Source organism: Schistocerca americana, chromosome 3 (assembly GCF_021461395.2).
Source record: "Schistocerca americana isolate TAMUIC-IGC-003095 chromosome 3, iqSchAmer2.1, whole genome shotgun sequence".
NCBI lineage: Eukaryota > Metazoa > Arthropoda > Insecta > Orthoptera > Acrididae > Schistocerca > Schistocerca americana.
The window spans coordinates 687,393,890-687,410,040 of record NC_060121.1 but is presented as its reverse complement, the minus strand read 5'-3'; the positions used below and the strand labels follow the sequence as shown (position 1 = coordinate 687,410,040).

General features: G+C 36.7%; 1 protein-coding gene across 1 annotated transcript in view; it reads left to right on the top strand.

The window, feature by feature from the left end:
- The first annotated feature begins 438 nt into the window (after positions 1-438).
- The window catches only part of LOC124606313 (MAP kinase-activating death domain protein), a 612,624-nt gene continuing 596,911 nt past the window's right edge, over positions 439-16,151 (top strand). The window contains exons 1-3 of the mRNA XM_047138295.1: positions 439-587; positions 4,549-5,210; positions 7,516-7,678. Coding sequence (XP_046994251.1) covers positions 4,913-5,210; positions 7,516-7,678 — 461 coding nt within the window. The 5' untranslated portion in view covers positions 439-587; positions 4,549-4,912. The remainder of the gene's footprint in view (positions 588-4,548; positions 5,211-7,515; positions 7,679-16,151) is intronic.

The following is a 16,151-nucleotide window of genomic DNA, read 5'->3' as shown; positions in this document are numbered from 1 at the left end:
ATTCATTCTCATTACTCTTAATGAATAATTATTACTGTAGTAATATTATAAGTGACTACAAATAACAATTTATTCATTTTACTATGGCATTTATATATAAGAAATGCTCTCGAATTGTACCTGGCTTTAGTTCTACAATATTTTCCTTAATTTACCTCAGTTTACATTTTCAATACTGTTTAACACATTGTTATGTGATGAGATTATAAATAAGTTGCTTTGTTTTTAAAAATGTAAGTCAGATGTGGTGTGTGCAGTGGATCAGTATTTCAGCATGCAAGAGAGCTGCAAGCAGAAGCTACCAGATGGCAGCATACATTCCAGCCCCAGATTGTATTGATTGGTGGATAAAGGAGCAGGCTCAGAAATGGGTCAACTCCCTGATGCCTCCAGTGGCTCTCGGGCACTAGGAAGGTTGTCATGTCTCCTGGTATTTTATCCGCAAGACACATATGCCTACCTCTTCTTTTGTACAATTGTACTTATCTTTCTCCATAGTTTTGCATTCATAGAGAGAGTGAAACATTTATATAATCTTATCTCAATTGAAAGAAAATTCTCTTTGAAATTTTAGTGGAAACCTATGTGTAAGTATTAAGAATCTTTTACTGTGCTGCAGAAATAACTATAAATTGTGCTAGAACTCAAATGTGTAGTCATGTATATTGCAAGGTTGCTGTATTAGCTGTTGACTGTGTTCTGGGAATTTAAACATAAAATTAGTGCAGACATAAATAGAATATTTTTTTCCCATTTGTGATGTGGTTTTTTTCCTCCTTTGGCTTAATTTTTTTTCTGTTTGATCAATTTATTTCTAGTTTCGCTACTTTTTTTTGCATTCTCATTTCAGTAAGATTTTTTATGTGGTGTTTTGTGGGTCACATGATGCCAGTAACTTTCTAAAATTTGTATGGTGCTTTAGTTATTTGTAAATGTACCATATTTATCAATTAAATAATGTATTAAATAATTATCTTAAAAGTGGTACTCATTATTGTGCTTTATACTTATTGGTTTGACTTTCTTAGTACTTATATGGTACACAGATGATTTTCTCCGTCATTGGATGGCTAGGGATTCAGCTGACTCCCTCATTAACTGGAGGATTTACCAGTTGTTGGACGTTTTGTTGCCTTTCCTTGAACTGGCTAACTATGTGTTTTCCGATACCTTAAAATGTATGTGTTGTGAATGTTTCCAATTAATTCATGCAGCCCTGATTCTGTAAGATTTTTCTTGGCATTTTCAGAAACAGTAGCAGTACATGAAATATCAGTTCATAGCATCAGCAGTGTTACTGAGCTACTTCATTTCTCTTGGAAAGGGAGTTTTTGAAATGATGGTCTGCCATATTAATGAACATAACTAATCCAGCAAAGAAATACTTGAAATATAAATAACAGACACTCAAATTAGGGACTAACCACAGCTGCATTTCTCCTTTTCCCTCTCTCCCATCCCATCTTTCATAAATAAGATACATAAATCCAATAGAAATAGGGAACATGAAGTTAGAGTGAGATAGTTTGGTGGTGCCATAGAGAGAGAGGGAGGGATGGGTGAGGGGGGAGTGATTCTGTTTATAAATTACCCAATTAAATTTTATTTTCAACTTTTTAGTGTCACACCGCTGTTCACAAAAAAATCTTTTACAGTAAGTCTGTGTGCTAGAATCCCCAAAAAGATCTAACTTATTCCTTACAGTTTTTTGTTTTTTTCATCCATTGTGTCTGCTATATCTAATTTACGTTTATACCATTTTGGACAGCTGCAATTAACAGATTGTGTTCCCTAATACATAACGTGGAGGTTGATGCTTCATGTAGAGTGAGAGTCTTTGTTTTAAATATGGAAATTTTAATGCAAAATAAAATTTGGATTAATTTGGTACAAAGAATTGTGCAATCTATAATATCTTGTGACATGCTTTTAAGACCAATCTTTGCAAACTGCATGAACATTTGAAGCTTATGTTTAAACCAAACCATTACCTGATAATTCCAGGTCCAAATATTTTCCTATTTCCAATAAAGTGCTTCTATGTTGCTTAGTTTGCAAATGTATGGCAGTTGCAAATTCCAAATATATCTGGACTAGTTGTCTGTAGACAGTTGTGAATTCTTCTGCCATTATGTACTAAATTGATATATTAAAGACTTCAATACATGTTTGTGCTGGTAGTTGGGCATATTAGACATAATTGTGTAATTGGTGCAAAATTTCAGTTCTTTTGTGTTCCATTTCTTGTAATTTCCATCGAAGGAAATTATCCTTTGGATAATTGAAGACATTTTCACTGCTTTCTTTGGAAAGTAATTTGTAAGAGTTGAGCTCATTGCTCTGAGGTCCCTATTCTTAGGCATTAGAATGGATTCCTTGCTTTTGAACCACTATCACAAGAAAAACTAGCATAAGCTAAAGCTGGTCACTTCATAGTTGTGTACAAAGTTAAAGGAGTGGTATAATGGGCTCCCCACCATTTTCCAGGCATTAAGCTCATAATTATCAGTGACTTTTCTGTTTTGTTCATAATGTATGTGTTATTTTCATTCTGAGTAGATGTATAAAATTGAGTACTGTATAAATCAGTTAGTGTGTGTGTGTGTGTGTGTGTATGTAGCTTTATCATAGGCATACTGCAGTAACAAGAGCAAAGAACAATTAGAATTCTCCTTCGAGTTGCTCTTTGAGGTTACCTTTGCATCATTATTCTGGCACCAATCAATATATTTTTGTATCTAACTTATATTTTTCTCTCATAAAAATAACTTGATGCCAAAGACAAGGCAGTTAGGCAGGTTGAAGTTTATCAGTTTTTATAATAATATAAGAATTACCATGGTTTAGTAGTCACCATCAAATAATGGTGACAGACACTGGATTTCTACATGCAAGTTGCCCTGACATTGATGATTTATAAATTGTCCTGGGTACCTGTGCTCTTTTGGAAACCATTTTGGTGTTAGGACAGGAATATCTGTGTTTCCAACTTGTTCATTATCATGTCTTCAAATATCTCTCACAGAGGGATTCTGAGGGTAATATTAGGATAAATACTGCATGCACAGAGGCACTCAAGCAATCGTTCTTCCCACACTCCGTATGTGAATGGATCAGGAAGAAACCTTAATAACTAATACAATGGGATGTAGCCTCTGCCATGCACCTCACTGTGCTTTGCAGATTGTAGTTGTAGATGCAGATGTTTTACCAATGCAGGATGAAAGTGCTAGAAATTTACACAATTTTGTATGTTGTAGTTAGGTTTAGCAATTGTGATTTGTAAGGTCCACTCAGAAGTCTTCCTCTTTCATCAAAATACTAGTCATTCTTGTATGATGGGGACGAATTGTGTTTTGAATGATGAATGTTATCCACACTAGGCAATGTATTTGTAATTGTTTTCAGCAATTTCTGAATGCTTAAATTTTGATACAAAAAATTTATCAGATTTTTTTGACTTATACTAAATTTTTATATGCTTGGCAATATGAGATTGTCCACAAATTTTTCTAGCCAGCTATCACCAGCTGGTATCTGATTAGCTTCTAAGTACAAGAAACATCTTTTCATCTCCTTTGCACATTTACTTGCAACAGAAATTGAAATTCCTACCCAGTCCTGACAGAACTTCAGAACTGCTTACTACTTGTGTCTACTTCATATTTGTTCATGTATTTTGTTTCTTTCGGAAATCTGTAGTTTCTGAGTGCTAATCCCTAGCTTGCTATTGCTTTAAAGTAGCATAAATTACACCATCATGCCAAAGTGTCTTTATGAGTTAGTGTAATATATTGTACAACTCGTTGAATAGCATAGTTTTGTATTGACTAGAGTACTCACACTTTTTCTTGCACATTGCTGTGCACACTGCTACAATATCAATGCCTCTGTACAGCTTACATTCAACTGGCTTGTACTATAAGAAGGTTTCATTTTTTACAAACAAAGAAGTGCTGTAATTGAAGGTCTTCAGCTTTATTGACATCCTGCTTATTTGTAAAATTTAATATGATTCTTCAGTTTCTCCTGGTGTACTTGTTAATTGAAACACTCTTGAATGCACTGCCAGTTAATAGGACCTAACTGGTGCAATATTTCTGCAATTAGACGTGTCATCTTCGTCAGATGTGCTGATGAACTGTGCACCTGATGATAATGGTGACATGTCTGATCACCGAAATATTGTGCCTGTTGTATGCTATGACCTGGCAGTACACCCTTGGACTGTTTGATCATAAAAATTAATTGTTATAAAGTCTCAAGCAACTTTAGATCTAAAATACAACATATGAAGTGAGGAATATAGACTGCTAGAAATGAAGGCTGGCTTGCTGAAATTTGAGCACAACTTGATTATAGCACCTTGTGCCAATTTCAAAAATTTTATAGTATTTGTATTATTAGCTTCTCAGTGCTTCAGTTATATTTTCTAATTATTAATTAATCCATAAAAATGTAATTGCAAACTCCTTTCTGTTGTCTTTGGTAATAAATAAAAACACGTTTTTTAAATTTTTTTTACTTTTTTTTAATTTTTTTTTACAGTGGCATGAAAAAGATGGAACTGGCAACACTAGACATCATAATCAGCTGTCTGACTGAAGATTTTATGCACCAGTGCCATTAACAGCTCACTTTTGTGCTGTGAAATGAATCACAGTTGTGATTATCTAGTTCACAAAAGCTGCAGAATACTCAGTAAGAAAACACTTTGGATTTTAAACAATTTCTTGAGAACATTAAGATGACCAGGAAAAGTGGAGATTTAATGTTGCATATTAATTAACAATATCCTCTTGTAAATAATAGAATTAACACAACCATGTGCTCATCGCTGCACTGTGCTGTCATACAAGAGCTCCGTCATCAAAAATTTAGCCAACAAGTGACGTGACAAATTCTGTAGACAATGTGTGATATTCAAAAAAAGTTTCTCTGTCCCCGTTTGGTGGACTACCTCGCCATTGTGGGAGCACGCCCACCAGGTCCGGGACCAGGCTCAAGAGTGGGCTCCAGTGGCAGTACTCCTGCAGTGCAGACTCCAGAACTGTTGCGCAGGTATCCAATGGAAGACCACAAGGATTTCCCTTTGCCTCTTGACATGGTTTACTTTTGTCAGCCGGAAGGCTGTGTCTCTGTGGGACCACGCCGTACTGCTCTACGAGAAGCAACCTCTTTTGTCTTCACATTAACTGAGAAGGATTCAGGTCAGTATTAATCTCCTGGTAACATTATCAAGATTTAATTCCATGAGAGTAAAAAAAAAAAATGTTTTCACTTTGAAATTGTGTTGTAATTTCTATGTAATGTTAAAAAGGTGCTGTGAAATAAGTGGGATATAGATGAGTGAATTGATGTTTCCATTTTATCAAATTGGTTACTTGTCCATCAGTTTTAAAGTGCAGTTACAGGGCATATGTGTGGCAGAATACATACAATTATCTATTCTGTTGTATTGTTCTGAACATATTAATTAACCTCAACACTGAAGTTTAGCCTGTATGTTGCAAGCTGCGTGTGTTCTGAATATTAATAAACAATGGGCTTTTAAGAAATCTGCAACTTTCAGGAATAACCTGCTTCGACAACATTAACTATTTTTCGTTATTTTTCAAATTAGGGATTAAATCTTGAAAGATAATTTAAAAATGACAAATTTTGTTGATTATAACAATAATGGAAATTCTTGAATGGAACAAAATGTAAAAATAAGGGAAAGATAACTACCTATAGTGGACTGATGTGTAGAGCACAGAAACATGTAATAGAATAAGTATTCATGGTAGCTTTCAAGAACTTGCTCTGTTTCTAGTAAAAGTACACACATTCACAGAAAAAACCACACCAATACCCAATTGTGCACTCCCAGTGCCTGAAACAGAAATTCCCAAGAGTAATGTATAGCATATTGCCTTCAAATTGCATTTCAGTTAAGTATGTATTGTGGTGCACATTAACATAAAACAAGATCAACTGCTTCACTGTAAATTAGGCTGAAGCAAAAAGGTTGGCAATCTCTTTTATGTATTATTTTAAAGGATTTTGGGGCAGTATGTTATTACTAGCACATAAGAATCATAATACTTTTGATACAAAAAGAACTGAAGTTCTGAAATTGTTCATATAAATAATCAGGCTTTTTAAGGCTCAGGTTTTACAGATAAAATGGTTTTATGATTCTTTCAGGCTTCCATGTCAGTAATTACTAACATTTACCAGATGCTTATTTTCCATTTTTAATTTTCCCAGCATTTTTTAGGATGCCTGGCTGACAGGCCAACCACTAAATGGAATAATAATTATAAATTTAAAACTGTAACAATATTAGTGCCAGTCTGTGGGCAACACTAACCACAACTGTGAGTAAAATATGGAGAAACAGCTACGCTGGTTGCCTGACAGTAAACTGATTTGTAAGCTGCCAGTGTAAATGCTTTCACCTGCAGTGAGTGGTGAGGAGTTCTCATATAAATAGTCACATGGAACTTGATGATAGCACCCATTTTGATGCTGCAGTGTAATTAGGATCAGGTCATCTCTTCCAGTGGCATAATAGCATGAGAGCACTGGTCCATAGCTACTGCCTCTGATCTGACAGTCTAGTATGTGCTACCCAATGTCAGGTAATCAATTTGGCAAACCCAGTGCTCTTCTCTCAGCCTCGCAACACTAACCACCATTTTACTAGGGAATTTGTTGGTTTAGTTGTGACACACAATAATTTTTGCATCCAATACTTTCTCTTTTTCACAAAAATTTCTTTATAGTAAATTTTCCATATTTTATAAAAACCTGCATTGGTTGTAACATAAAAATATGTTTCTCAGTGAACTGATTTATTTAGTGGTGATTCTGACAAAAGTTTATGAAAACAATGTTGAGTCACTTATCAGTTGAGATTTCTTTTTAAACACTTTTATCAAATTAATTAGTGTTGCAGTTATTGTCAGACAGTGGTGAGCGAGAACAAGTAGAAGAAAACACTGGGGAGGGGGAAGAGATAGAAGGAGAGAATGAGAGGGAACTTCAGACCAATGTATCCTGATAGAATTTACATGACAGGCATCAGATTACCCAACATGGGAAGTATGTAATCCAAATTATTCTCAAATAAATTTTCTCTGATAATATATATTTTATTTGAAGGTAAGTGTTTACTTTAATCTGTATTGATCCATTACTTTTTATCAAATTGTACAATTTCTGGTATAGCAATTTTTTGATGAATTTTTATCAGCTTTGTGCATTTGATGCCATATAAACTTGTGTTGGACCGATAATAACATTTCTGTAGATTAAGTTTCAGATAAAGCCACTCTATCAGTAGTATGCTAGTAACAGACTACATTAAATACAATGTCACAGCTACTGATGCTCAATAGCTCCATCCTACCATTTATGCAAAATCACAGCAAATAAACTACTCAAAAGGTTCCTCATGATATTTAAAAATCATATTATGTATTATAAACAAGATATGGACATTCATCATTGATCCTTTTACTAATACAGGCAAGAGTCGATATGGAATCTGCGTTAATTTCTACCGCCCAATGGAACGTGTTGCACCACCTGCTGGACTTGGTGGATCTCGCCGAGACCGTCGCTCGTCAGCATTTAGAAGAGAATCCTGGAGAAAGAGTGTTGAGAAAAGCTCAGATTCAGCTTTTTCTAGGTGTGTATTGTCACCTTGTTGCATCTACGTTTTAATAAAGAATTTGTCATTTGTAACTGTAGGAGACATTTAACTAAAAGATGTTTTTTGTGTGTTGCTCACTGCAATAAGCATGTGTGAGTTATGAGCATGTTAGTTTTGGTATATGTGGTACAATAATGATGAAACTAAAATTTATGTTTCAAGCCATATTTTCCACGAGAAACAGCTTATTGACTTTATGTATGAATTACTTGGTACAGTCTTCAACAGATTTCTAAATTATTGTGCATAAAATAAACCTTTTCTGCACAGTACAAGTAGCAAGGGAAGGTAGTGCAGATCTTTCCACTTAATTATTTGTATAAAGATCCATAGGCCATGTGATTGACATTAATAGCTTAATTCAGTGTTTGGAGTGTATCTTCGATCATTGATTAGTAGAATTTCTCCATGAACTAGCAAACAATTTTTCTGTGTGTGCCACCATTATACACTTCAACGCAAACAACTTACTCTGAAAAAAAAAAAAAAAAAAAAAAAAAAAAAAAAAAAAAAAAAAAAAAAAAAAGTGTAATCACTGAACATACAAAAAATAATTGATGTGCTTGCACATTTGTAGCGATATCTGATGGTAATATTTTTGATAGTTTGCCAAGAGGACTCTTGTTTGATAAACCTATGCCCATCCTTAGTATAGCTTCTAATCATTTGCAACCAAATTATGTTTTTTGCATATTCCACAAAAATATGGTGTAACCATAAAATTTTGGGAGAACTGCTGGATGTCTTCAACTTGCTGTCATGATATTTCAGTGCAGAGTCTTCTGGCCACCTTCAGGTGAATACTGACAGTTAAGGCACTGAGCTTGTATATTTAAGACCCTGCCAGCACTTGCAGGTACCAGTGGGATCATAAATACGTGAGCTCAGTGCTTTCCCTGTCAGTATTCAACTGAAGAGGGCCAGAAGACTGTGCCAAAATATTGTGGCAGCAAACTGCAGACATCCAGCAGTTCTCCTGAAATTTTGTGGAACGATCTGTACACCAGGAAAGTTTTAAATCTCAAATGATGTAACCAGTTTCAAATCTTGTCTACCAATGCTACTTTCAGTGTTCCATTTCCTAATATAATTTCTTCAACATCACCAGATATGTTCTATTGCTTGTTTTTTACTTTTGTTGGAGTTCATATTATAATCACTTTTCAAGACACTATCCATTCCAGTCAATTGATCTTCCAAGTTCTTTGCTGTCTCTGGCTGAATTACAATGTGATCAGCAAACCTCAAAGTTTTTATTTCTATTCCCTGAACTTTAAATCTGTTTATAAGTTTCTCTTTGAGGTCCTTTACAGCTTGTTCAATGTACAAATTGAGTCAAATGGGTGGACAGGGTACTACCCTGTCTTAACTCCCTCACCAGCTACTGCTTCCCTGTTCTGTCCTTTCACTTAGTACAGGGGTCACCAAACTATGGCCTGTGAGCGGTATCCAGGCTGAAACAGCTTTTCATTCAGTTCCACCAATGGTACCTGAATTTGCTTGATAAAACATACAGAACATGAGACGTTTCTTTCATAGCACTGGTATTGCTAGGGCTATGAGCAGCACTGAATCCTAACAGTGGAGCTTCTGCAGCACAATGTGTGATGAACTACCCTTCGGTATTTTTGGGCAACAACTTATCTGCCCATCACATGAACCTTCAGGTCAAGAGTTCCATCTGTAACTTTTGCCTGTTGCCAGCATCCTGGCAGACAGAGCTGGATATCTTTGCGCACAAGAATCTACAGTCATGTTCGCATGTCTTGTTTCATACAGAACTGTCAAATCACCATTACAAATGTCATACAGGGGCTCTTGTCCTGTGTCTAATTCATTCAGTGACACACACTCATTCACCATCAGTGCCAGGGTTTCCTTGAAGAAATTGATTCTGAATTCTGTGACTTGGCTCATCACTCTGCAGTGAGGTGGCTTAGATGTGGTAAAGTCCTTCTTTTGTTCTGACAGTCTTTGAAATAAAACATATGTTTTTCTTGCCAGAAAAGAGAGCTGACCCACAACTGTCAAATCCTGCCTAGCTTTCAAAGGTGTCATTTTTGATTGACATCACGTCCCACCTGAATGAACTGAACTTGAAACTTCAGGGAAAGGATAACCTATTCTGTGACCTCTAAATGATGATCAAAGGATTTCGGTGAAAGCTGTCACCATTTAAAACACAACTGGGAGAAAACTTTTCTCATTTTCATTTCAGTCCCCAAAGATTTCAACTTTAATTTTCTAAAAAAAATTATCTGTGACTTGAAGAAGCATTTTTTCAAGAGATTTTCAAGTCTTGACAGAACGGAGAGTGACGTTCTTCTGTTCCACAACCCATATGGTTGTAACTTTGATGATGTGTCTGTTGAGCTACAGCTATAGCTCATTGATCCCCAATCACACGACTTGTTGAAAGAGAAGCACGGAGAATGAAAACTTCTTGAATTTTATTGGTGCTTATCTGATGTTGAGTTTCTGAATCTTTTGGCTCTGTTATAGGACTGGTATTTGTAACAACTTATGCCTATGAGCATACATTTTCAAGAACAAAGTATATGAAGTCAGCATAATGAATGAGTATGATCCCAGTCCGGCACAAATTTTCATTGTCGTCATTCCATTATACAGCTGATAGTTATCAATATTCTCAAGTGCGAATACATTTAATGTGTAACAATCAAGATTGACTGATGGACATTTGAAAGCAGTTCTCTTGACTGTATTCAGCAACTTCAAACCAAACATTGATGATATTTTGAGAGCTAAATGTCAATTTCACAAATCACACTAACACTGCTGCCTCATTTTTTGTGATTCAGCTGTGTAACTGTCTTTTTGTTAACATCACCTTCTTTGATAATGTTTTAGTAAATAAATGGGTTGGCTGTCATTGTTTTTTATGCTTTGCATGCCACTCATAACTGCAATGAGATATTTGTTTAAGTTGTAGATAACTTTTTGTTCCCTGTGTTTTTATCCCTGACACCTTCAGAATTTCAAAAAATATATTCCAATTAGCATCTTAAAAGGCTTTTTCTAACTCCACAAATGTAGGTTTTACATCTTTCAATTTATGTCTGAGGTGAATTGTTGCATCAATATTGCCTCAGGCATTCCTACTTTTCTTCAGAACCCAGACTAATCTTCTGTGAGATCTGCCTGTACCAGTTTTTCAATTCTCTGTGAGTAATTCATATCAGTATTTGCAACCATGACATATTAAGCAGAGAGTATTGTAATATTCAAACCTGTCAGCATCTGGGACTATTGAAATCTGAAGATATTTTACTTGCCTCTTATATCTTGCATATCTGGCAGAATAGTTTTGTCGTGGTTGGTGCTCCTAAGGTTCTCAATAATTTTGAGAGAATGTCTTGCATTTAAAGTGCAATGTTTAACATATGAGGAGTGATTGGAAAGTTTTAAGAAAGGGCTTGTAAGTGTACAATGGTGGTACTTACATGCTACTGTGTTGCATCTCCTTCAAAATAGTCCCCTTCTGACTGAACACATTGACTCCAATGGTGATTGCACTTTTGGAAACATTCCTGGAAATTCTTTTCCTGAAGTGTGTCAAGGATGCTCTCTGGATGTCTTCAATCGAGTCAAATCGCTTCCCTTCCAGTGAAAATTTCAATTAAGGAAATAGGTAGAAGTCCGCAGGGGCCCAATTAGGGGAATATGGCAGTTGTGGAAACACAGGAATTTAGAATTTGGTCAAAAGTTCAACAATGGAGAAGGCACAATGAGCCGCAGCATTGTCATGGTGTAGCACCCAACTCCTGTCTTTCCACAGTGCAGGCCTTTTCTTCAGTACCTTTTCGCACAAATGCTTGAGGATACATTTGTAGTATTCCTGGTTAATTGTCTGTCCTTCAGGGATAAATTCATCATGCACAACACTGGTGGTCTTGAAAAAAATCACCAACATCGTCTTCACCTTCAACCGACTTTGCCGTGCTTTTTTCAGTTGTGGTGAACCTGGAGTCTTCTACTGCGAAGACTGCACTTTGGTTTCAGGATCATATCCATATACCCATGATTCATCACATGTAATTACCCTATTTAACAAATCTGGTCATTTTTAGTCTGATTAATCAGTTCTTGGCACACTTCAAGTCAGTATTGTCTCTGATCACCTGACAAAACTTTTGGAATGAATTTTGTGGACACTTGACGAATTTTCAGATCTTCAGTTAAAATAGACTGAACCAAATAGAAACTTAAATTAAGCTCATCAGCCATCTCCCTAATAGTAAGTCTATGATCAGAGCGCACTAAGTCACAAACTTCCACAACATTTTCATTCGTTTTTGAAGTGGAAGGACAGCCAGACCATGGTTCGTCTTCAAATGATTCACGGTCATTTTTAAATCCATTGAATCAAGCAAAAATATTTGACTGTCTCATACAATTATCTCGAAAAGCTGTTTTTAATAATTCATAAGTATCAGAAGCTGATTTCCCGGTTTTAAAACAAAATTTCACGCAAACACATTGCTCCATTTTTACGTCCATTTTCATGCAGACAGAATCCGGCAACAAGCCCTAACAGACCTGCACTCAACCAGCTGCCACAACAAACTGAATGAAGGAAACAGCTTCCTGTCAGAGGGCATTCAAGGACAAGACAATGACTCACTCCCCACCCTCCATGTACCTGCCCACCAAACCAGTAAGCAGTAGCGTATCCATTCTTAAAACTTTCCAATCACACCTTGTAGGTGTTTCAGTGCCATGTTAGATTCTTCTCACAGTATCATATCCTCCATCTCATATTCATTTAATTCACCTACCCTTTCCATAATGTTATCTTTAAGTTGATTTTTGTTGAGTATACTCCTTCCACCTTTTAGCCTTCTCTTCTTTGCTTTGTAATGACTTGTTATCCAACCTACACACCTGTGGTCTAGGGGTAGTGTCTTTGATTAGCAGTCCTCTGTCCTGGGTTCTAAATCTGCCATTGCTTAAATTTTGATTAATAATCAACATTGGTGATCGAAGGCTTCCGTTATAAGAAGACATCCCATTCTGTGAACGACCTTGGAGGAGCGGACAGAGGTTGAGGGCACTCACTTGTCCTCAGGGTGGGAAACTGCCCCTAAAGCTGGAAGAATTAGCAATGATCGACTGCGTGAGGATGCAGAAGGCAATAGAAACAACCACTGGTTTAAAGACATGTAACATGATCCACAGGACATGTGGCCTTTAATTGAAAAAAGTGTCATGATGATCTCTCCATTGGCAAAAGATTCCAGAGTAGTACCCCATTCGGATCTCTGGGAGGGGACTGCCAATGGGGAGGTGACCATGGGAAAAAAACTGAATAACCAACAAGAGGACAACATTCTACAGGTTGGGGCATGAAATGTCAGAAGCTTGAACATGGTAGGCAAGCTACAAAATCTGAAAAGGGAAATGCAAGGGCTCAGTTTAGATATAGTAGGGTTCAGTGAAGTGAAATGAAAAGAAGACAAGGATTTCTGGTCAGATGAGTATAGGTTAATATCAACAGCAGCAGAAAATGGCATAACGGGAGTAGGACTCATTATGAGTAGAAAGATAAGACACAGAGTGTGTTACTGTGAACTGTTCACTGACAGGGTTGTTCTCATCAGAATCGACAGCAAACCAACACTGAAAATGATAGTTCAGGTATACATGCTGACATCACAAGCCAAAGATGAAGAGATAGAGAAAGTATTTGAGGATATTGAGAGGGTAATACAGTACATATATAGAGATGGAGAACTGGAATGAAGTTGTAGGGGAAGGAATAGAAGTAAAGGTTACAGGAGTATATGGGCTTTGGACAAGGAATGAGAGAGGAGAAAGACTAATTGAATTCTGTAATAAATTTCCGCTAGTAATAGCTCTATTCAAGAATAACAAGATGAGGAGATATGCTTGGAAAAGGCTGGGTGATATGGGAAGGTTTCAGTTAGATTAGATCATTGTCAGACAGAGATTTTGAAATCAGATACTGGGTTGTAAGGTGTGTCCATGAGCAGATATAGACTCAGATCAAAATGTAGTAGTGATGGACAGTATGCTGAAGTTTAAGAGATTAGTCAGGAAGAATCAATATGCAAAATAGATACAGTAGTAAGGAACAGCTCAGTAGGAAGTACAGTTGAAGATGAATGGACATCTCCAAAAAGGCCAATTACAGAAGTTGGAAAGAAAAATATAGGCACAGAGAACGTTACTGCGAAGAAACCATGGGTAACAGAAGAAATACTTCAGTTGATCAATGAAAGAAGGAAGTGTAAAAATGTTTAGGGAAATTCAGGAATACAGAAGTACATGTCACTGAGAAATGAAATAAATAGGAACTGCAGGGAATCTAGTAACTGGAATCTGACATGACCGTGAGATGCAGGGCGACCAGCCAAGGTCATCGATGATGAGTTGCTAAAACCACAGAAAGACAACAGCTATGGGCAACAGTGAAGACAACAATGACAGATATTGATGGATATGGCAGTCTGCAAGTCCAAAGTGTAACCCAAATCTAGAGGCCAGACATAGGAAGATCAGGAACCAACAACGATGTGTACGATAAAGAATACAATAGTGCAGTCGGGGCATGACTGACTGTTGAGCCCCCATGCTACCAGCTTTATAGGGCCCCTGTGAGTGCCGATAAGCTGTCATGGTGGGTGTGGCTCGTGCCCAGCGCTATGGAGGCGACAGCAGCACTCGCAGGTTATACGGGTGCCACCTAGCAGCTGTTATCTATGTCCATGCCTTCTGGCAGGTTGTCCAAGTTGTCAGAATGGGATACCAGAAGGAGTCTAAGACGAAATGGCTGCTTGAATAATATGAAAAAATTGGAAAAAATTATTGTTGGAAGGACTGATGCAGCATATAGGAAAGTCAAAATAACCTTAAGGTAAAATTAAAAACAAGTGTGGTAACATTAAGATTGCAACAGGAATTCCACTGTTAAATGTAGAGAAGAGAGGGGACAGGTAGAAAGAGTACATTGAAGGCTTCTGTCAGGGGAAGATTTGTGTGATGTGATAGAAGAAGAAACAAGAGGTGATTTAGAAGAGATAGGGGACCCAGTATTAGAATCAGAATTTGAGAGTGCTTTGGAGGACTTAAGGTCAAATAAGGCAGAAGGAATAAATAACATCACATCAGAATTTCTAAAATCATTGGAGGAAGTGGCAACAAAATGACTATTCATGTAAGTGTGTAGAATGTATGAGTCTAACGACATACCATCTGACTTTTGGAAAAATATCATCCACACTATCCTGAAGACTGCAAGAGCTGACAAGTATGAGAATTATAGCAAAATCAGCTCAGCAGCTCATGCATCCAAGATGCTGACAAGAATAACATACAGAAGAATAGAAAAGAAAATTGAAGATATGTTAGATGATAATCAGTTTTGCTTTACGAAAGGTAAAGGCATCAGACAGACAATTCTAATGTTGTGGCTGATAATGGAAACAAAATTAAAGAATAATCAAGACACGTTGATAGGACTTGTTGACTAGGAAAAAGTATTTGACAGTGTAAAATGATGCAAGATGTTTGAAATTCTGAGAAAAAGAGGGGTAAGTTATAGGGTGAGACGGGTAATACACAATATGTACAATAGCCAAGATGGAATATAATAGTGGATGACCAAGAATACAGTGCTCAGATAAAATAGGGTGTAAGACAGGAATGTAGTCTGTTCAATCTGCACATCAAAGAAGCAATGATGGAAATTAAAAAAAAAGGTTCAGGAGTGGAATTAAAATTCAAGGTGAAAGGGTATCAATGATAAGATTTGCTATCCTGAGTGAAAGTAAAGAAGATCTGTGAAATGGAATGAACAGGGTAATGAGTACAGAATATGAATTGAGAGTAAATCAAAGAAAGACAAAAGTAATGAGAAGAAGCAGAACTGAGAAGAACGAGAAACTTAACATCAGGTTTATGTTCATGAAGTAGATGAAGTTAAGGAATTCTGCTACCTAGCTAGTAAAATAACCAATTATAGGTGGAAAAAGTAGGACATCAAAAGCAGACTAGCAGTGGCAAAAAGGGCAATCCTGGCCAAGAGAAGTCTGCTAATATCAAGTATCAGCCTTAATTTGAGGAAGAAATTTCTGAATATGTGCTTTTGGAGCACCGCATTATATGGTAGTGAAACATGGACTATGGGAAAACTGGGTCAGAATAGAATTGAAGCATTTGAGATGTGGTACTACAGAAGAATGTTGAAAATAAATTGCACTGATAGGGTAAGGAATGAGGAGGCTGTGCACAGAATTGGAGAGGAAAGGTATATGTGGAAAACACAGACAAGGAGAAGGGACAGGATGTGACAGGACATCTGTTAAGACATCAGGGAATGACTTCCAGGTACTAGGGGGAACTGTAGAGGGCAGAAACTGCAGAGGAAGACAGAGACTGGAATGCATCCAGCAAATAATTGAGGATG